The sequence below is a fragment of the Anas acuta genome, chromosome 2, assembly GCF_963932015.1.
Source record: "Anas acuta chromosome 2, bAnaAcu1.1, whole genome shotgun sequence".
NCBI lineage: Eukaryota > Metazoa > Chordata > Aves > Anseriformes > Anatidae > Anas > Anas acuta.
The window spans coordinates 105,985,731-106,008,713 of record NC_088980.1 but is presented as its reverse complement, the minus strand read 5'-3'; the positions used below and the strand labels follow the sequence as shown (position 1 = coordinate 106,008,713).

General features: G+C 40.0%; 2 protein-coding genes across 8 annotated transcripts in view; both read left to right on the top strand.

Moving 5' to 3' along the window:
• MYOM1 (myomesin 1) overlaps positions 1-6,960 on the top strand; it is a 77,189-nt gene extending 70,229 nt beyond the window's left edge. For 3 of the 5 annotated variants that reach the window (XM_068671511.1, XM_068671509.1, XM_068671508.1), the window contains 3 exons: positions 874-1,089; positions 3,924-4,068; positions 5,275-6,960. In XM_068671511.1, the coding sequence (XP_068527612.1) occupies positions 874-1,089; positions 3,924-4,068; positions 5,275-5,432 (519 nt within the window). In that variant the 3' untranslated portion in view covers positions 5,433-6,960. Of the gene's footprint in view, positions 1-873; positions 1,863-3,923; positions 4,069-5,274 lie in introns of those variants that run through there. The other 2 variants (XM_068671512.1, XM_068671513.1) reach the window with 2 other exon arrangements.
• A 4,850-nt stretch (positions 6,961-11,810) lies between these two features.
• LPIN2 (lipin 2) overlaps positions 11,811-22,983 on the top strand; it is a 45,272-nt gene continuing 34,099 nt past the window's right edge. The window contains exon 1 of one of the 3 annotated variants that reach the window (XM_068671520.1): positions 11,811-11,948. Coding sequence is in view for 1 of the 3 variants with exons in the window: in XM_068671518.1 (XP_068527619.1) it covers positions 21,017-21,103 (87 nt within the window). In the remaining 2 variants the exon portion in view is untranslated. Of the gene's footprint in view, positions 11,949-12,176; positions 12,361-20,824; positions 21,104-22,983 lie in introns of those variants that run through there. The other 2 variants (XM_068671521.1, XM_068671518.1) reach the window with 2 other exon arrangements.

Here is a 22,983-nt window from a genome sequence, read left to right as displayed (position 1 = left end):
TGTGATGTTCACTGTTGCAAACTCTTTGAGAAGATTCCTACAGCATTGTGAGTGGAGGAAGGGATAACAGCATCCCTTGTGATGTCCATATGTAACACATATGCCTCAGTTGACAACAGCAAAAAAAAAGAGACCCAAACATTGTATGCACCTTAGATGTGCCAGCCTGCAGAATCTATTCAACGGCTAGTGATCTCTCCAACAACTGACTTGATAATGAAGATGCTTCCTTCAGTCTGTTTGGACTTAGGAAGCTTACTAACATCAAAGGGATATACTTACATGAGCACCAAAGAAACAGTGAAGTCTGTTTTGATTTCGGTTAAAAATAGTTTTATAGGACTGCATAAAACAAATTAAGGTAGTTGAAAGAGCTGTCAGGGCATGGTTTAAAAAGATCCTAAATTAAACAAAATATTCCAGGGACACTTTGCCCTTAGTCATTATTTCCAAAAGGAAGACAGGCTTTCTTTACTTCTGTGGCAAATACATAGTGAGCTTAACCTGAACAAATCCATCTAATAGGTCCTCAAATTCATATTTTGGGTCTAACACAAAAATGCAGCTGATATCTGGTTTTGTATTAAACATTATGCATGGAGAAAATCCCAGTAATCATTATTAGAGCAGAGAAGAAGGTCCATAAAATATTGAAAAGGTCGTAATGGAGTTTTTGAATTAACTGAGTTATTTTTCTTTATGATACTGAAGACTGTGACAAAAACTATTGATCACTGACGATGACATGTATCCATTTCCTAAAAGCAGGAAGCTAAATGGGAGGAGGTGGAACATTTGGAGAATTGTGCATCAGAAAACACAGCAAGTATTTATTGACTCTTACATATAATCCTTTCATATTTTTTTCTGTAGGCACTCAATCTGTCTTGCACTGTCTGGGGAGATCCTACCCCAGAGGTCTCATGGCTGAAGAATGAAAAATCATTTGTATCGGATGCTAACTGCATCCTGAAATTTGAATCTGGAAAGAACGTCAACTTCACCATTTCTGCTGTGTCCACACTCGACTCTGGGAAGTACAGCCTCGTGGTGAAGAACAAGTATGGCACAGAGACCAGTGATGTCACTGTAAGTGTGTTCATACCAGAGGAAGAGCAAGAAAATAAGAAAGAAGATAAGAAAACGAAAGCGTGAATATAAGACTAGGAAACAGAAGTATGGGGGAGGTTTTGGATGACAATGCTGACATAATGTGTGTGTGTAAATGGCTTTCTGTTTTAGCAGGTAGCCTTGAATTTTTCCATTCATTTCATTTGTGTTCCTAAAGCCCTTAATTGTGCCAGGGAAAATAGTGCATCTCCTAAGTATTTTCTCACTGCTAACTTCACAGAACCTTGTTGTGCCATCCTCTCACCCCAGCCAAATGCATGCTGGCTGTAAACACTGGTCTGCAATTTGACCCCCTTCCTGGGGCACTTGACCACACAACACAAATGAAGAGGGTGAAAAAGGATTTGAGTGGAGGCAACTGATGAGGCAGATGGAAAGATAAAAAAAGATCAAGGCATTTCTCAGCTGCAGTTTAGATTTGTTCCAACTTTGTTAAAGTAGCATAGATGGAATGTGTTAGAGAATTCAAACCTTGGAGAAGTTAGTGCTGGTTTTCGTCTACATTAAGGCCCCCTTGTATTGCTGTGTTACTTTAGAGAGGCCTTAATATGGGTGTAATTTACATCCATAAATATTGTTTAATCTGCCCAATTGGGGTAAAAGTACTGTAATATAAATGAAAATGAAGACTTAGGAGGCTAGAGTACTACTGATGTCTGCATGTGTCTACAAACATGAATGAACTCCTCTATGTTCACAAATAAATGGGATTCACTTCTTTCATTCTGTCATGAGTTTGTTTCACTGAGTCATGTTTTACCAGTCACGGCTCTCCTAGTTGTTCACATTATCTTATTATCTTAACCTTTTCACCACTTTATTTACCTCTAGCTTTCCTTTAGATCCATGTTAATCTTCACTTTACTTGTCACTGCAAAATCCCTGATGGCATCACTTCACGTTTCTCTGTCCAGACCTTCACTGCTTCACATCTCAGCTCACAAAGGTATTTTTGCCAGTTGAGGCACAGGAGTAGTCTCATGTGGTTCAAAGGGCCTGATCGTGAATTTTGATTGAAGGGTGGTAGGTAAGTACGTTGTTAGACTGAGACCCTAGTTAATTTCATCCACATTTAACACTGAAGATCAGAAATAACATATTTCTTTTAGATCCTTTGAGGGTACAAAAATAATCTTACTGGAATTGAGAAAAAAAAAAAAAAAGTATTTTTTTCAGACAAAAATATTTAAGAACCTTTCATCCAGATCCAAAAATATTTCAGAACCATTTGTCCAGATCCTGAACACACTTCTATAGATGAAAAACTCCTTGTCAGCCATTTTACAACAATGTCACTGATTATTAGCTGAGGAATAGCAACAGAATGCATATATATTTCCATCCTCTTGGACATATACACGTATGATATGATATTATGCCATACTAATAATTCTTTTCAGAACTGATCTCGCAGCAGCACAGTGATTTTTCACATCAAAATCTAAAGAACAACTGTATATATTTCCAGTGTTATGCGTAAGGATGATCTGTGAGCATCCTTTACATACTTCCTCGTCATTTTTCACTATGGTGGCTGCAGAAATAGTGCTGTTTCCCAGGCACTCATTTTGCTGCAGTATCGGCATTTCTATGAGGAATACACAGTGCTGTGTAAGTGCTGTGCAGCTAATGCTGACTTAAATCCTCGCCATCTGAGGCTTACTGTCAACTACAGCTAATATTAAAGGCCAAGTGGGTGCATGAGGGAATTCTTAATGTCTAGTACATGGAGAATTAAGTGCTGGTTTGCTGGCATTGTGTTTAAAGGTCTTTGTCTTCAAAAATATTAGAGTATAGAAACTAATAACGATATTAATAATTCAAAAAAAATACATCCAGATTTAATTCAGATTTATAACATATCAAAACATTTTAGCATGTGCTTAATGTTATCCATGAAAAGTACCACTGGGACATGTTAGGTTTATCTGGTATACATCTTTTTTCTTCCAGAATGGTTTTCACATCAGTTATTTTTAACATGAAATTACATAAAGCTACCATGTTTTCAGCATCTCACATAAACAGTAAATGTGTTCAGTCATCACACAGCCTTATCTACTAAAATATTTTAAATTCAAATATTTAATTTTATTTAATAATATTTATTGGGATTACTGCAATCTTAAGTGTGCAATTATGGACAGAAATCAATCACAATCTCAGTTAAAAAAAAAATCAGACTAGTTACACAGCTGTGTTTCAGACAAAGTAAAATAGCTTAATTATTATATTTCAAAATATTAGCAGGAGAATATCTGTAATTTGAGATACATCAAGCTTTCTGAGTTTAGAGAAGAAATGTCAAATTATTTGTTAATTTCTCTTAGTATAATATGAGGCCAGCCCAGGGGTGATAAGCAGGTCATTCCATCCTCGACCCAGAACGTTACGCTATGTAAAAGCAACAACATTACATCTCTTGTCCATCTTCCCAAGTGCAAACAAGAATCTAACTTGCTCCTTGCAAGTCCTGGTAGCTGATGTTTATTACTTAGCCTTAGCATAATTTAAATGATAATTGCGTTTTGGCAGCAGCTTATTTCTACTATTGCATCTTCAAAAATCTGTCCCGCTGCCTCCATCCATTTGGCAGAATGGCAAATTCCATTTGGCAAGGGAATATAAGAAGTGGGTCATCTCCCAGATAATAATCAGGATTTTGCTTCTCTTTGGTTCAGAAGACGTATGTGTCCTGAAAATTCAAGGAGTAGTTGTTTCTAAACATATTGCTGCCAGGGACTCAGTCCCCATCTCTCGCTTGTGCATTTTCTGTTCTTGCTTTGCTTCAGGTGATTGTGATTTCTGTGTCAGGCCAGACTGACATGGCTAAGCATGCTGCTAGTGTCCAAGGACAAAGTCAGAATAACGTAACTCTGTCTAAAAAGAAAAAGGCAACTACAGCAAGCAAACAACATAAGGAAGGGGAGAAGAAAGGTAAGAGTGCCTTCATCTATATGACAGCTGCTCCAATGGAAAAAAAAATTGTTGAACATTATGCAGATAGTAGTCTGTACTGATCATCACCTCACAGGTCCCAAAGAAACAAATTTACTGTATGTATGCTCTTAAATGACAACAAATGCAAAGTACAAATTGCCAGGTTAAACCTCAATGAGATTTAAGTCCCCATCCCACCAAGCTACCACTTCTCACCTTGGCTCACCTGACTGATAGAAGTTTTTTAAGCCATAATGTTACTGCCCAATTGCTGAATGCAGAGGAAATATTTCCTAAGCATATGTACATATACAGATTGAGTTATTTTTGCCAGCTAGACATTTGACACTTGCAAAAATAAATAAATAAATAAATAAAATAGGCTAGGTAAATGCCAAAGTGTTTTAGAAAACTCTGACCATATGGGTATTTGAGATCAATAAATTATTCTCTCTTCGTTTTATGTCCATATTGAATGTTGAAGTTGGAATTATAATCAACCACGTTTCCATCCAGTCTAGAGAAAGGGTGGAAAATGAAAAGCCCTCTGGTGATTCAGCATTCTTGTGTATTACAGATTTTTTCTCTTTGGTTAGCCTCTTTTTTTATATAATTGCTACTTGGACATTGATTTATTCTTCACAGTTACATTTCCCTTATGTAGGGCATTTTAGCTCCAAATAAGGCTTAAATTCCAACATTATCGGAATATACGTTTTACGTGCTTTTACCCAAGTATTTTTTGTTTTTATACATTTGTACAAACAAAATGTTTGTAAAAATGTTATATCATTGCTGACAGACCATTTTATAATCTTACTCCTCCTGTTTTGGTTCCTAAGGCAAGAAGTAGCAATTAACAGCATTTCTTTCCTCTCTTGCCTTGCTGCTATGGGTAACTTGGATATTTCTGAGCAGTTGTGTAAATGAGATGACTTACGCAAGAAACAATTATTTGTGCATGTAAATGTTTTGCAGGTTCTATCCCTTAACTTATTTAATTAGAGATCATAAATATTTGGGCTTGGTTTTGGCTCTGTGAAAAGTAGTAGCGTCTGTGATACTGAATCTCTTTGGGTATAAGAAGAGGAAAAGAACATAATAAGGTCATAAACAATGCTAAACAAAAATCTAGCTCTGCATTCCTCCATGTTACCATCTATAGTAAATACAAAGGAAATTTTATTGCTTCTCCTAAATCAGATTTTATTAAGCCACATGTAGATGAAATTATTGCCACAGAAGAGACACCTGACCCAAAAGGAATCCCCACAGTGGAGAATAAAAAGGATGGAAAGAGCAACCAGAACACAGCAAAGAAGACTGATGAAAAGGCTGCAGCAGCAGAAACAGTTCCTTAGCCCACAGAAGGCCTGGAAACAGGGAAAGAAACCACTGGGAAAAAAAAAAAAAGCCTCGAGTTAAATCCAATGTTCTTGAATGAAAAGTATGATCTTGCTGTGATCTTACTATGTACTAATACGTTTTAGCTGAGTTTTCATGGGTGGTAGGCTAGCCATAGTACTTTAACACCAAAGTTTGTGTGTTTATTTTTATATGATTTGTGATACTTCATAACTTTAAATGCACAGTAGGCGTCCACTTAGGTCTCAGTATCAGAGTGGTTGTATTGCAGACCTTTCTAAGCACCTTGATAACGCCCCATGTGCTGGCAAGGTGATTCTAATTGCTAGAAAATTTCCATGATAAACAGAGGTTGTTAGAATGAATCCTGTCCAGTAAATAACCGACTTTACTGCCCTGTAAAAGAATGTCGATATCAGTTTTGTGGATCTGTTAATACTCGTAGGCCAACATAGCTTGAGGCAGGCCCCATTTCCTTTCTCAAAGAAACCGTACATATGGTTCTTTTCATGACACGTGGGCTGCACTTTTCACCGTGACCACTGAAGCCACAGGGGAAGATCTCCAGAAGCAGAACCATCTCCTACAGCCACAGGGAGGCCACAGGTAGGTTTTCATTCAGTTCAGGTTTCTCTCATCCACATCTCTTTCATCAGATGGACGATGTTTGGTATTTCTTACCACTGAGATTCACATGACTGCTTTCCAGTCCTTTCTACTTCCTTAATTCCCTCCCTGCCTTGGTGAAGTACTGTGGATATAGCACTAACCCATAAAGCATCAACTGCCCCAAATGCACATTTCTCTACACCATTTTTGCTACTGAAATCATATTTCTGCTTCCAAAGCCTGCCGGACCCACTGTCCTCCTTCCCCCCAGTGACTCAGCCCAACACCAAAGCAGTCAAACACCTCTTCTTCCCCTCCCTGGGATCAGGCCCAGTGGCTTCCTATGAACCACAGGAGTCAGCTACATTTAAGCCTACATATATATAGCCCACACAGCCTTTGTGTGTGCCTACATATAAGCCAAGAATCTCTGCTTTAAGTCATTACTGTGTTCATTCACACATTTATTTAGTGAGGATGTAAGAAAAATGCAGCCTGTGGGCACTCTGATATGTTGGAGGACAAAGAGGTCAAGCTGAAAGATCAATAAAGCAAAGGCCAGATTTTCTTTTGTTAATATGCAACCTGAATTCAACTTCTAAGTCACCAGAAATTATTAAGTACAAGAAATAAAAATATTTTAATTACCAGAAAAATATGTTTATTGATTTCAATTCTTGGAAGGCTCAGTCATATTATATTGGCTATCTCCAGATGTATTGCTGATGGAAGGTTGCTAAACCCTGGAGATACTTCTAGGGTGTTAGATCTACGACAGAAGTGGATATACTGAAAACATGAGAAATACCAGTTTCTAGTCCATCTTTATAGAATTGTTAGGGTGAAAAAGAAAAACAAAGAATCTTATATTGGCTTAAATATTGACTGCTACACCCTCCCCTGCCCCGCCCCCCCCCCCCAAAAAAAAAAAAAAAAAAGAGAGAGAGAAAAAGTAGTAGAAAGTTAAAATCTAGTACAATTAAAATGATCCTACTAGACTTAGCTGCTGTTTAACACAGAGCTTGATTCGCTATTACATTGCATCTTGTTCTTCATCTATGTATCATAGTTTAAATTAGCAAAAGACTGGAGCAGCATGGCAGGGAACTACCCAAATGTAGGTCTCGTACAGGAAGGAGCATTTCCAAGCTAGGAGACGTTTTAAATTGGAACCTTACGTGCATGTAGGTGCTCATGCAGTTGTTACAGAAGTTGATAAATATCTACAGATGTATGATTACATCACGCTGCCAGAGAGTTACAGTCTGGCCTTTCAAAATGTTTCACAGCTGCAGGTTGTTTCACATGACTCTTAACTCTCTTTGCCATGGTTATTATTTCAACCTGATTTACCTAACTAAAAATCCATCACTTCTTACAGTCCTTTTGGGTTGCAAGTCTGTCTCTCTCTCGCACAGCCATCAATGGCAGTGTATAAGTTATAAATAGAACAGATTCTACCACTCAGAGCCTGGTCCAATTCCTGCAGAATTCCTGCCAGGGCTTTTTTCGTGTGTTTTAATGGAAAACAAGCCAGAACTTAGAAGAACATTCAAACAGTCCCAAACCTCAGATAATGAAGCCCACTTTACTCCCTGTGAAGCCAAGGGTGGATCCTTTTGCTCTTATTTTAGCAGAATCAGGTCTTAGCTTTTTGTTGAAAGAAAAATCAGAATTCTCTTGATATTTCAATTCATTTTTTTTTAACTAAAAAGGGATCAGAATGTGGTTTGATTTTTTTTTTTTTTTTTTTTTTTTTTTTTTTTTTTAATTTGGATGGTTCCTCAAAAAGCTGGAAATGCAGTCACAATAATATTGTTCTACTGGAAAATATTTTCTAGGCAGAGGTATAGTGCTGTTATGTGTGGTAATTGAAATACATAAATAAATATAGCAAAGATTAAAAAAAAAATAAAAATTTTCATGTTTATTATTTAAGCTGTAGATGTTCACAAATGTAAACAAAACATTGATATTAAATATTCATATTAAATATTAACAGAATTGTTGAATATATGCTTGATGAAATTTTTCTTGCAACCTAAGTGTAAAATTTACATTCTATTCTCCTTGATGATTATGAAAATCGTTTCAATCTCTGTCCCTTACATACCAATAGAATGCAAATAATTTCTGAAGAAACAGAATTGCCTATCAAACACACAGAACCATTTGACTATATTTAAAATCAGACACTGGCTGCAATATTTAACTGAAATCCCACTTCTGGATCAAGTATTGTCACCAGTATATTCCATTCCAGAACTCTGGAACATACTGGAATACCAGAATATACTGCAATACTCTGGAATACCCTTTATATTCCAATTGAGGAGTATATTATAAATTCATATTTTTTCATTATTTAAGTGTGGGAAAGTGTTGCATATGAGCTGTATTATCTAATCACCTTCCAAAATTATAAAGTGTGTATTTTAAAGATTAAAGATGTGAAAGACAGGCGTTGTGTAGCACCGAAGTAAAGGCATTGTGTTTCCACATGTTCCTGACTTCTTCTGAGAATTATCTCTGGATTTGTTGCCAGTTATTGAGGAAGATCTGTCAGTGGCCTGAGACTGATAAAACATATTTTGATAACATGTAAAGCAGTAATATTTAAGGCAGCTAACTGCAAAATGAGATCATCCTTGAACTAATTAGTCTAGGGTGGACCTCCTCTCTGTATCTTTGGAAACAAATATAAAGGGAATGCATGAACAATATTTCATTTAAACTGCGCTTGCACTGACTGGACACCTGAAACAAATCTTTCCATGCAGCAAGTTTTCCAGTGTTGCTAAAAGGAGAGTAAGTTTTAAGAACTGAAGCAAAATGTTGGCCAGAGGAAAGGGCAACAAAAGCTGTAAAGTGAAAAACATTAGAGGAACTCTGTTCCACAAGGGCTTCTGGAGATGAAGGTGAGAGGGACAGTGAGGGGAAGAGACTGATTGCAAGGGGAGGAAGGAAAACACCAGATTCATCTGCAACTACATTCTGCTGACTTTTCTCCTTGTCTCACTTCCTATTTCATTTTGTGGGATGCCTTTCCTGTAATCTTTCTCCTTCCGCACATTTTCAAATGCAACATCTTTTCTCTTTCCCCAGCCTTCATCTCCTGCCACCCATCCTATCTGCTACAGTCAGTTCCATTTACTATTCATCACTCACACTAACAGTAGTAGAATACAAACTCCTACTTAATTAGGCTGTGATTTCGGCACAGATAAGGATTTCTATCATGTCCATATCAGAAGATGGTTTGTGAAACACCCGCCAATGATTGACAAAGAATGGAGAAATGTTGCTCACGTGAGACTTGAGCTGAGTGTGCTGACAGCCAAATAGCCCAAACCAGCAAACGAGTCCATCGAGTACAGTGGGACTGCTGGTGTGATTAAATATTCTGGTGGCTCAGGTGGCTGGTAGAGCCCTGATGGGGAAGAACAACAGCAACGTTTGTGGTGAAATGGCAAAATAAGCATAAATGAGGTGGCGTGTCTGTCGTGGCCTGGAGGCCTTGGTTTAACTACCGGTGAGTTATGGTTCAACAAGGACTGCAAATCACACACAGATACAGATATAGAGAGATCCTATCTACACCAGTACGTGTGGAGCCCCATGCAGCCAGAACGGAAACAAATCTCACTTAATACAGCTGCAGGAAACTAAAGCCATCTTTACAGCTTGATTTTAATTTTCTGTGTTTAAGTGCGAAAGAGTAGAGAACATAAAAGGAAAATAATGAAGGCTGTCTACTTCAGACCTTCTGGTTGTCTGGAGATGATGATTTTGGAATGGGAAAGATTACCTAAGGGGAAAACATTGTGTTTTCGAATGAATACCCCTTTAATCAGAAGCTCCTTCTCCAGGTCTGAAATAAAAAAGCATGACTTACCAATTTGCTACCCCTTTTCAAGTTAAGATTCTTCTGTCTGCTAAGAAGCTGGGCTGCTTTTGGATTAGGCTTAATTTTATAATAGGATCTGGCTTAAATTTGATATTTGAGGACATGCCATAAATTTAGCCCCCTACCTATTACCTCCCTGCAAACTGTTCTGACTGATGTTGGAAAGGAGAACCCCCTCAGCTGAGAAATCACTTGCTGTTATGACTGGCAAAGATAAGATCACGGAAACACAAATGAAAATATTGCTAGAGCAACTTCTGATGCAGTTACCCTCAGAAACTGAGGAACTAGCATGCAAAATAAGGAACACAGTAAAGATGGGAAATGCCCTATTATGGATGCTTTGCCTTTTTAGCTGAAGCACAGACTATGTGTCTGTGGCAGATGTTATGCTAAGATGGCTAGGTTATTATGACTCCATTATAAAATGGGTGGCATCTTTAGAAAACTGCTGCAGCTGAAACATGCTTGCACTGAAGGGTGGAAAATTGCTCCATTAATCTGTGTTGCATCCTCATATCCAGCGCCCTAGAAAGTGTTCCAAAGCTGGCTCTGAATTTACAACATAATCAAAACGGACAGGTGCGAAATCTGCCCTTTCGTTCTTTTTACCTATCTGTATATAATATATTGTCACTCTATCCATGTAATTCAGTGTTTGTGTCCTCTTCCAAGGACTGCTTGCTTTGAAAAAACACACCGCATGTACTGCAGGGATAGACAGTTTAGTTCCATGCTCGAAGGGATTTAAATACATTATTTGCAAATAAGCAAACTCTCTATAATTTGTTACACAGCTTGTACCAGGAGGTACAGATGAATAAAAGGATCATCTTATCTGTTCGTAGGGCTGATACAAAAAATTTTTAAGGAGGCTCTATCAGCTGCACTGAGTGGTTAATCAGCCTGTTTGCTTATGTGACAGCCAGACAGAACGGGTGTGAGAGCGTGGAACGGCTCCAACACCAAGGTGGGAGCAAAGCAAACACCTAGTCAACAGACTGGCAGGTGAAAAAGTCACTGGTAAACAAATAAAAGTACACGAAAATAAAGAGGCAACGATGGATAGTGATAACACTAAAATCATATTTGGAAGACCTGAGCTTTATTTCCAACCATGCTACTTCTCTCTTTTCTCGTTTATACTGCAGATTGTTTGGGGTGAGATTACCATGGTTTAGTACAGTTCGGGGTGAGATTATCCTGTGTAGTATCACTTGGGGTGAGATTATCCTGTTTTAGTGTATGTATCAGTACCAAGCGGGCCTCGGGGCTATACTTGGAATCAAATAACCATCATCAAGGCAAACTCCCTGAACAGCAGCGTAAATGACAAAACACATGGGCCAGGCAGCTGCGGACCTGAAATACCCACTTGGCCTGCTGGACACGTTTGGGTTTGGCAATTTTTGGCAACTAAATAAGCCACCTGCAGCCCTCCCCGGGTACCACGCCACCTTTCCACAGAGGGATGCAGCGGGAGATGCGCGAAGCCACCAACACCCCCCCACCCCATAACAAAAAGCCGTGTTTCTCGTGAAAACCCCCCGTCACGAGGGGCTAGCAGTGGGATATGGCAGTAAAAGACCCTGAGGAAGGGCTGTGAGGAACGGTGGCTGTAGGACACGCCGAGTTAGGGACCCTGCCCGTTACAACGCCCGACCACACAACATGGCGGCCGCCCCACAACCCTTGGGGCAACGGCCACCACGCAACCGCCGCCGGCCCCGCCCACCCCGTGCGGTCACGTGGCCGGCGGGGGTGGGGCCGCGCCGCTGAGGTGGCGCGCGCGCTCACGGCCGCCTTGCCCACAGCCACCGAGCGGGGCGGGCGGGGTGCACGCGCACGCGAGCGCGCGAGCCCCGGTGTGCACGCGCTGCGCCAACCGCCTCAGCCGCCTCAACCGCCGCCTGGCGCAGCTCGCGGCCAGCCCGGCGCCGCTGCCATCCCCCCTCAACGTCCTTCCTCCTCCTCCTCCTCCGCCGGCCCCGTTGAGGTAAGCGATGGGGAGGGGGTGGGGAGGGCGTTCTGCTCCCTTTTTTTAATGTGTTATTATTATTATTTTTTAAATTTAATTTTTTTTTTTTTTCCCGTCCGTCGCTTCTGGTGGTGGAGGAGGGGCGTGTGGGTGAAGTTGTAAGGGCTGGGGGTGTAGGCTGCCGGCTCCGGGGTGCCCGCTCCGAGGTGGTTTCAGCCCGGTGGCTGTGTGGTGTGGGGGCTGAGCGCCTTCCCCCCCGTGAAGCGGTGCCCGGCTGCCTGCCGGTGGCTGGGCGAGGCGCTGTGCAGCCCGGGCGGAGGGCGCTGCCATCCCGAAGAGCGGTGTGGTGGATGTAATCCTCTCCTGTATCAGCGCCTGGTCTTTCGGGGACGGTGTTCCAGAGTGAGAAAGGATTTGTTAGCCCGTAACGGTATGTGGTGTTATTTAGGGTCATGTAGGGGGGGAGGAGGATGATGGACAGTCCTACAAATCACAGGATCAGTGAGGCTGGAGAAAACCTCCAAGATATCTGGTCCCTACCACCAATCTCTCTCTCTTTCCAATTTTGAATACTGAGCACCTAATGTTTGAAAAATGCTTTGGAAAGGGAGTTGTGGGTAGCTGGGGGTCAGCCTCATCTCACAGGTACCTAGTGATAGGACCAGAGGGAATGGCCTCGAGGTGTGCCAGGGGAGGTTCAGGTTGGAAATGAGGAGACGTTTCTCCTCAGAAGGAGCAGTCAGGCACTGGGACGGGTTGCCCAGGGAGGTGGTGGAGTCACTGTCCCTGGGGGTGTTCAAGGAAAGGTGGGACGTGGTGCTTGGGGACATGGGTTACATTGGTGGTAGGGGGGTGGTTGGACCAGGTGATCTTGGAGGTCTTTTCCAACCTTAATGACTCTGTTTCTAAGAGGGAAAATGAGTGGGTTTATATGTGTTTTAAGGATGTACAGGCATTCATTAGTTAAAATGAAAAAATCCTAAGTCCCTGTGTGACTTCACTTTGTGTCACTGGAAGTGTGGGCATGGCAATCCTGCACATATGTATGTGTGTACATGACCGTGGCCTGTATGCATGCTAGGCAGCTAGCTCCAGCCACAGCTGTCAGTTCTCTCCTAGCCCCTGCTCTAGGCTTTTCGCATCCCAGAACATACAGGAATGTAAACAATTCTACTATCTCTTAGGGAAAACATCAAGGAAATCCTGCTTTATTGAAGTAAGCAAATGTTTGGTGAGATGTCCTTTAAAAACATCACTCTTATATGGTAGAATAACAGAACTGAGAAGCTGATGTTAAGTCTCTAAATAAAGTCAGGATGTTGGGGAGTTCGAAATGCTCCATTGTGTGGCAATATTCATACTACAGTAAGAAGAGGCAGTGCTGAAAGGCTGTAGTGAGCAATTACAGTATTAATCGTTAAGCTCATAGCTTAACTTTTCAGTTATCAAAATATTTGTGTTTTTTTGTTTGTTTTGCTTTGTTTTTTAATGGCCTGTAAAAGAAGTGGTGTTTGAACTTGTCTTATTCCTGGAACTTAATGTTTTGGATTGTTAGAAAATGAAGTTACTTGTTTGTTATTCTGCACTAGGCAAACATACGTCTGAAATGTTCTTGTATTGCAGTGCAGAGAACTTTGCCCTTTCTCCCTACCTGCAGCATTTCTTGCCGCTTGTGTAAGGCCGTGATCAGTTATGGGGAAATGTAAGCTGTGCTTTTTGCACTTCACACCTCCTTATGTATCCGAAGCCCAGAGACTGCACACAGGAGCCATTCTTTGTGCTACATGCTTTTTTAATGTCTCCGTCTCTAAGAAATTGCCGTCTAGCTCAGATAAAGCTGAAAAGATTTTGTTCCTGGTCACACTGGGAACTTTGATAAAAGCTAAAGATTAAATTAGTTGCATTTGGTATTGTGTTTTTTCTCCTCGAAGATGCTTACATAGCTAAGACTCCAGAATTTTCTTCTTTCATTTTTTTGAAGTTAAGTGCAAGGTTGCAATGTGTAGGAGACCAGGGAGTCAGTTCTTCAGTGTCTTTGTGTGTGAGCTTCGAGTATCTGAGCTGAATTAGAACTCTGCTATTTCTGCTTTTAGCAAAATAGACTTGGCTTCTACATGGAATAACTTCTAATCACTGCTTATATCGTGAATTGCGAACACCTGAAAACTGTCTGAAAGAGATGAAAGGATAGCTTCTGGTGTGAGATCTGGTGCTGCAAGTTAAATATATCACAGCAAAAAAGCTTTCAGGTTTATACAAACCAGTGAGCGGTACGTTTGTGATCAAATTTCACTCTAAAATACATGCTTTACATGTGTTCCTGCAATACTGGGCAAATTGTAAGAACGGAACAAAGTAGCATGCTGTATCCCAATGACTTTTGGATCTTACGGTGCTGATGAGAAGTACTTGCTTGAACTTCTGATCTCACTGCTCTCTGCAACTTCCTGGGGAGGGGACATGCAGAGGAAGGTCTGTCTGCTCCTGGTAACCGATGTCAGGACGCACAGGAACGGCACAGAGCTGTGCCCAGGGAGGTCCAGACTGGACATCGGGAAACATTTAGTTACATTAGGGGGGTGGTCAGACTCTGGAACAGGCTTCCTAGTGAGGTGGTTGGTGCCACTTGCCTGTCAGTGTTCAAGAGGCATATGGACAATGCTTTCAGCAACATGCTTTTTTACTTTTGGTTGGCCATGAGAGGTCAGGCAGTTGGACTGGCTGATCGCCCCCATCCCTGGAGCTGTTCAAGGCTGGGTTGGATGAAACTGATCTAGTGGGTGGCATCCCTGCCCATGGCAGGGGGCTGGAACCAGGTGATCTTTTAAGGCCCTTTCCAACCCAAGCCACCCTATGATCTCTGAAGGTCTGTTCCAACTGAACTACTCTATCTAACAAGTTGCTAAATGTATATTTTAAAGCTCTACAGTAACACAGAAGTGTCATTTCTGTAAATACCTGTGTAGGCAAGCAGAGTTTAAAGAATTATAAATGAAATTATCTACTTCAAGCATAGAAAAATGCTGCTGCAAAGAATGTTTTGCTTTCAAATGAGCTTTTACTCTGCCTAGCTGCCCCCTCTCCTTTGTCACAAGCATTCAGGTGTATCGGAACTTCAGGGCTTGCGTTTCTCTTGGTGTTGCCAGGCTGCTTTGAGACGCAGCTCTGGTGCCAAGTCAGGCCTGAATGTAAAGACATTGGAGGACAGAGCTTACCCATACTTTTGGGGGTTAACATTTCTTCTTTCTTTAATAAGAATTTAATGTTTTCTTGTGTTTATGTTTCAAGGGAATTTCAAAGTAAAGGATGCTAGTTTGCCCTTGCTAAGTATTTTGTTGTTACCAGTGTCTTTCAGCTTTGCAATAATGTCACTTGACAACATGCAACCACAAGTTGTCCCAAGTCGTTCAGTGCTTTTCCCAAAATAAGGGAGATCTCATCACTGTAGTCTTAATAGAGTGAACAGATAAGAATTTTAACTGAGCAATTAGGCCATTTCTTTATCCAAAATGCTGAAGTTCAATACCAGAAATCCACATACTCTAAATAATAATAGAAAAGTCTCCAGTTTACCATGTGGCGTTTCTATGTTGGTCACTGTGGCTGAAGTGAACACGTGCTAAACCAGTCGTAGGCCATGTCTTTAGACGTACTAGTCTTTTTCAACTGCGTAACTGTCTCCTCAGGAAATACAGGTTTTTTGGCTTGATGGTTATGACAGGCCTTTTAAAGGATACATGTAGAGGACTCTTTGCAAAGCTCTTGTAAGGAAGAGCTTTGAATAATGAACTGTAGCTGAGATCCCATTACAGAGGGAAGAAATTCTCTCTCACTTGCTTAACCGTAGAATTTAGTGTGTTCTGTGAACTAGAATAGTGATACTTTTTTTAAATAAATTCTTAGCCTTAAAGACTTTTATTCCTCAAATGCAGTGTGTATGTTAACAGAAACAAGAAATCTGTAGGGCTGCTTTGCAGGTTTGTCATGTCTTGTATGTATGGTACAGGCGTGCTGTTATATGCTAAGGGTGAGGAGAAGTATCCTTCAGACCGATGTGTGATCTCTGCTCATTAAAACTTAATAATGCTGGTAGATTGCGTTGGGTGAATGAGTAAGCATAAGCTGCTTTGCTCAGCTATATCAAGTTTTCCCCTTTCCAACATCTTATTCTGTGCATACCTTTGGGTAGGAATGCAGCGTTTTTACCTATTTTTCTAATAAAATAGCAGTCTTACATACAAATTGAATGTATAGATGTCTCTCTATTTTGATATGAGTGCATTAACTCAAGCAAGGCTATGGAGAGTTTAGCAAATAAAAGAGGTTTCTTGTTTGCTTATGTATACTATATTTTGAACTTGGGTATTTCAGGGATTCGTTTCTCAGAATAAGTACATTTCTGTTTGTTCCGGACAACCTAAAGATACGTGCTAGTCTCAGATCTTATACTCATGTATCCATCCTAAATGTAGCTAAGTAATTTACTGTTAATAGATAGGATGCTTTGCTTGCTTAAATACACATGCTTTGATTTTGAGGTGGGGAAAGTTGGAGGAAAGTGTAAATACACCTGAGGTAGATCAGTGTATGGAGAGACTTCTTGGGCAGTGGAAAAAGTAGACAGGTAATGGGTTGCTTGTAGTGCTTTCTAGAAAGGAAATTCAGGAAAAGCTTCATCTGGCTGCTTCTCTCGTGTCATGCAAAATGAGATTCAGACATTTTGGTTACTGTGGCAGGTATCTAGAGATAAGTGCGACCAAGGGTGATGTGGCAGTGGAACAGTCTGTGCTGCTGGAAATAGATTGTCTGCCAAGTGGGGCAGACGCTTGGGTGCGATATGCCCGTGCAGATTTTGAAAGGGTGCAGTCTGCACTAGCCAGTTATGTCTTTTCAGTACCTTGACAGAAGCTCATGTCTTCATGTACATTGCTTTTTTGGTGAATGTAACAAGTTTTCAGTTGAACTGATCAATTCATCAATATTTATTTATTTATTTTATTTATTTTAACAATAATTTTTTATTTATTTTAAACTTGCTTTATAAGCTCTTGAAGTATTCTTTCTTCTTCCTCTGAAATTCCTCTGTAAACAGAAAAAAAATAATTAAGAAAATTGAAGATAGGGCTCAAGTTAATGAAAGAAAGATGCCATAGTACTGGAATCAGATGATTCATAGTAAGTCATTCAGATATAAGTGGTGACACATTATAAAAGGGACATGCCTATGCAAAGTGGATTTTCTTGATAACTTTTTTCCTGAAATCAAAAAAATACTTAAGCTGCACTGGCGAATCATCTCCTTTGAATGCCTAACTGCCAGGAGATCTGGTAGAAACTGTTTGCTATCTTTCATTCCAGATGGAAAACTAGACATTTAATTTTATTTATTTTTAATCACTGTTTTAGGGGACAGTGCATTGCTTGTTGCTTTTGTATCACTGGTGTTTCTCTACAATCTGTTAACTGCTTGGATTCTTGTACCATCCTATTATTACTTGTGATAAGTGCTTTATTTTCATTACTTTAATACTTACATTTTGGCCAGCTGGAAATTTTTAGGTAAATCAGGTAACACTGCCTTTTATTTTTTGTGGCATTTTTGAGCAGAACTTGAATTTTATTCACAACAAAATTCGCCTAAGTGGAAAATATCATTCTCACTAGATGCTAGGCATGTTTAGCCTTTATATGGAAAACTGTAGCAGGTATTTTAATTTTGTATAAGAATTGAAACTAGGTAATATCTTTCCCCGCTAGGTAATGTCTTTCCCCTAGAGGAAAATCTCCAGCTGTTTTCTTTGGGAAAAATTCTCTTTCAGAAGGGACTACAGGCAGATGGTCTTCATTCAGTATGTCTTCTGTAATTCATGTGCAAATATATTTTCACTTGGCATACTTATTAGTCTATATATTAGGTTTAAAAATCCATAACGAGAATGGATAGATTTCTGCAGTTAAAAGTAACAATGATGCTGCATTGAATGTATTTTACCTCAAGCAGGAATGAGCAGAGCTTAATATCCAGGTTTGGTAAGCAACTGCTTCAGTGCAGGGCTGCAGGCGAGATCTCAGGTGCTGGAAAGCATTCTCAGTCGCAGTCTGATTTTCGTAATACCTATTGGAGAATTGGGAAGTCTTCCACTTTGTTTGCACCCTATAGCCAAAGCATTGCCAGTACATGAAAATGAAGTGGGCTGGAATTTAGGATTCAGAGTTGGGCCTTAGGGAGAAAGGACCTTTTCCAACGTCAGGATGAGGTGTGAGGCTAGCAACTGTGGTGCTTAAGACTTGGCTAATGATAAGTAAAAGGGTTTGGGGGCAGGATGGAGACATGTGGGACATGGACAAAGACAGGTTGTCCCGTACTTGCTGTATGTATAATGATTTCTTAGAGAAGAATACACTTGTCTCAATTGCTTGTCTCAGCAAATTTCCCCAGATCTGTGAGTGACTTGTGATTGTGTTCTCACAGAAGCTCCTGCCAGCAGGATTTCTGCTTGCTTCCTTCTCTCTAGACCTTAGAACAACATGTACTGAGGAGTGCTGGAGAAGAGTCCTGGAGCTGTGTTCTGGCCTTGCTGCTTCTACAGTTCCTGTGCAGTGCAATCGAATCACTGAGATGTAACTTCCACTGGCAATCAGACTTGTTTGTTTGTTTTGGAATCATTACCTGGGATATGTCAATATAGCATATGGAAGAAGCGTTTTGAATATACCTCTTTGAGGTAAATAACGTAGGGGCACTCTGCACAGTCAAGTCTTAACTTTCCAAAAAAATAAAAATCTGTGGTTTTAATTCCTAAACTCCTGGACTTAGTTTTCCACTGCATAGGTGAAAAAAAAAAGGCCTGCATCTCTGGGATGCTTTAAAACTAAATTAATAGAGCCAAATGTATTATGACGCATACTACAAAAAAGGTACCATTTAAAAATGGATTTGTATTTCCATCAGGAAGCATGCATGAGCAATGGGGTAAGATGTGGAGATCCACAAAGAGAAGGGAAGAAAAAGAATACAGTGTGCTGACTGATCTTTGTCAGCAATATTTGCTTGCATGAGTCTAATTAAAAAACTTGTATGTGCTTTCTGAGGCTAAACCGCAACAAAATCTACCCCATAGCAAAGAACTGGTTTAAGACTGCGTGGCAAATACTGCTTCTAATGCTTTCCAATTTTTGTCTATTTGCTTTTCAAAACTGAAGCTAATTTTCTTGTATGAATTGTAAGTAAATAGCATTGTAGTTAAAAACAAACTTACTCAGAGGGAATTACATTGAATTTAACTTATTAATATTGTGAAATAAAAGACAGGGAGGCTTCTTAAACATGCAGAGCTTATTACCTAAGCCTTACCTTACTACCTGCATTCAAAAAAATAAAGCAGTGACTGCAGTGTGATCTGCATTCTGGAAAAGCTGTTTTCTAAAACACTTCTAAAAGCTTTGAAGAAAATTAATGCTAATCTGAAATACTGAGTAGTTCTAAAATAAAACAGATATAACAAAAAAGCTTTGGTTTTTGTGTGTCCAAAGTCAAAAGTGTTTTAAGAGAAGCGCTGTCTTAGAAAACTGGCTTTTGTTCTGCTCACAAACTTATTTCTTAACGTATTTAAATGGAACACACGTGATAAAGGAGTGATGAACAAGCAGATGAAAATTGAGTGTATCCTAGTAATTCCTAATGTCCTTTGAAAACCCTCTTCAGATCTGCTAACAAAACCAGTAATCTTTCTTGTGAAGTTCTATTAAATGTGAGTTTATTCAGTATGTAGAAAAGGACCCAGAGATGGGAGCAGCTTATTGCAACCTTACTGCAGTTATAGTGATCCCATCACTCAATGCACGAGTATGTCATCAAGCCTGATTTAATTTTGGCCTTGGGTGTAGTTCTTGAATTCTTCTAGAAACGTAGAAGTGATTTGGTTGCATCCAGTGTAGTTAACGCATCAGAGTTTAACACATCAATTTAAAAAACCTAGAGGAAGAGAGAGTGCAGATGGTAGTAGAATTGGAGATGGTCTTTGAGTTTGTAATCCAAGTAGTCCTACACAGTTTTCTGTAGCAGGCACAGGGTAACAACGTGGGGGTTGAGGGGTGGCAGAAGAACATTAATGGTCCCCAGGAATGTGTCTCCCATCCCCAGATCACAGGGATAGATTTGTTTCCTTGTCCTTCTCCACTTCCTCACCTAGCCAGGGTATGATTTAGAGAAGAAATGACACTTCAAAATTCCTCAGAACAAAAAAATCTTTTTCTTAGTCATGGAGCATACAGCAAGCTTTGTTCGTGTTGTCCACACATCCAGTTCACACTGCTTTAACAATTCTGTTTCAACAAAGTAGGTATACTTCCACAGGAGGAAATAATGTTTATTCTGATGTACCTTTTTTTTTTTGTATGGTTTAGTATAAGCTTGATACCACGTCAGTTGTCTGTTTACTATTACAATGCTATTTCAAAAAGGGGGAAAATATTCCACAAATATCAGCTGGCATCATAGTTGTCCTATAACCTTGAATAGGCAACCCGGTGAAGCCATCAGCAAAGGGAACAGACCCTTGGAGGGGTAACTGGTGTTCTTGAACACGGTGTGCAGCAGCCTGGGCTCACACTTGGAATGCTGCCACAGGCGAGTAAAGTCATAACAGTGGGCAAAAAGTCTCCAAGTGAGCCAATGTAGACTTTGCTTAAGAATCATTAACCAAATCCCTGTTTCTTTGCATGGGAGCTTCAGCTACAGCCATGTGACCAAACGTAACGCAAGATCATTACCTATCAGAGTAAACATATGGCAAAGTCTGTCCGTGTTAGTGCTTATCTCAAAGAGTGCAAGGGGGCTGTGACATTTCAAGCAAAGCCTATTGGTGAGGGAGTTTCTATGTGAGGTTTCTTAAAGAAGTGCTTCCTTTTTAATCTTGGTCTTGCGTGGGAAAGTACACCGAGCGTTTTCCTCTAAGAGACCAAAAGTTTTGCATAGCTCTTTTACCCCTCTGTGGAAGGAGAAGAAATGCTGATCCAATGTTCTGCTATGGCTGTGATCTTTGCATTTACTTGTACTGTGGAAAGTTAGTTTGTTGTTTTCTGAGATGAATTTCTCAGAAGAGTATGATTTTGAAGATAACTTCAATAGAAATGTTGCTGCTGCCCATGGAAGGGTTCCTTCTGGAATCTTGGTGAGTTTGACATGTATTGCTAATTACAGGCTCCTATAGCGTAATTAGCTACTAAATCACCTGCTTACATCTTTCTCTGTGGAAGAAGACTTAAGGTGGTCAACAGATTTGCTTGGTTTCCCCATTTTTGTTCCGTAAGTGCTCTGTGCGGTACTGGGAACAATCCTAAACCACAATTAAAATCTTACTTAGGAGGGAAGTTGGGTTTGTTCTGGTTGTTTGCTTGTTTTTTGCCAAGTAGACCGTGTGCTACAGTGGTTGTTTTGTATGGTCTCAAAAAGCTTTTCCTCTGGTTAGGTAAAGCACCTGCCTCGTAAATATATATGCATGCAAACATAGGCAAGGTGAGATAAACCGGGGGAAGTCAATGCTATGCTTGATTTTATTTTGCTTTTCTACATAATCTCTTGAAATACATGCAACTTCTTTACTGTTTATATCATTGCAATCTTTTAATCCTCTAGCTGCAGCTCAAAATAAATGGGATAGAGGAATATATACTCTCTTTTAGGCGAAGATCTACATTTAACTAACTTTTTTTATTTTATATAATAGTTAAAAGTCATACCCTCTAAAGCTGCGTCTCTCTAGAGCAGTCTGATAACTTGCATGCTTTTTCTGCTGTTGAAACAGGCAGTTGTAGTGTTCAGTCCGGGTGTGCCTGCATGAGAGGTGGCGCCTTTAAGAACACCAGAACAAACAAACAAGCAAAAAAAATGGTTTGTCTTTGGACTGTATCATGTGTTTGTATATCGGTATTCTTGAAGGACAGAAGTTATTCAGGAAGACTTGTTGGTTTTGTAGCAGCCAAAATAACGTCTATGCTAATGGTACATGGATATAACTCTCCCACTCAGGTTATACAAACATAAGCATTTCCTGGATCTTGAGTTCTTAAAACTTGGATATCTATTGCGTAGAGAATGTTAAATTCTTAATCTGAGGTGTAGTACAGTTTAATCATTTTTGAGAGCCATTTTATTTCTCATTCCTGTAGCGTGAGCTGTTCAACCAACATATGCAGGGTTAGTTTAGCTGATTGGAGTATTTTATAGATGAGGGTAGGCGAATTTTATTTTTAGTTCTTGAACTTCCGAGGCAGATATTTTCCTTTGCTTTTATGTGTCTTCCCTTCCTCTCTTACCCTCCCTGCCAGACAGAGTTTCAGTTTCTGCCTATTTCTGTGTGAAGGCTTCTTGCTGCGAAAACAATCTTTTTATTTTTTAGGACAGCATCTTTCAGACCCTTTCCTCCATTCCGTTTACAGTTCATTTTGCTTAGTAATGTTAATATATTCAGCTGGATGAGTTCATGCAAGCAAGGTAGTAAGCTTAAACACTCAAAAATCAATCTCTCTGGAGCCCCAGAGTCACAAAAAAATGATTTTCTGCTGTGAGATCTTAGATATTGGTAGGCTTTTAAATCTTCTATCCTAGAAAAATGTGTAGTAGTGAGCCCTAGCAACTTCATCTTTGTGCAGAGTTCAGGAATTTGGCTGCCTCAGGTAATATGTATGCTCCGGATAGCAAAACAAATTTGAAAGCTAAACAGGATTGTGAAGTGTTACTGCTTTGCCCTTTCTGAACTTGTCTTGTCCATCAAACGTCTCGAATTACAGAACTGGAAATTGTTTTTAGGTTGCTGTGGCAGGTTATGAAGGCATATTGCTCTTGGAGTCATGCTGCTTTCAGGGCAATGGCACTTGAAAAATGTTTACTAAGCTTGACATAACTAAGAATGTTATCTAGGAAGTTCTTTATCTTGCTTCCTATTCTGTGATCTGAGGTACTTCTATACATTTGCAAGAATTATCACAGGAACATTTTGCATTGTTGCTATCTGTAGTCAGATTCAGTGCTGCTCACCACAGATTTTCTAGC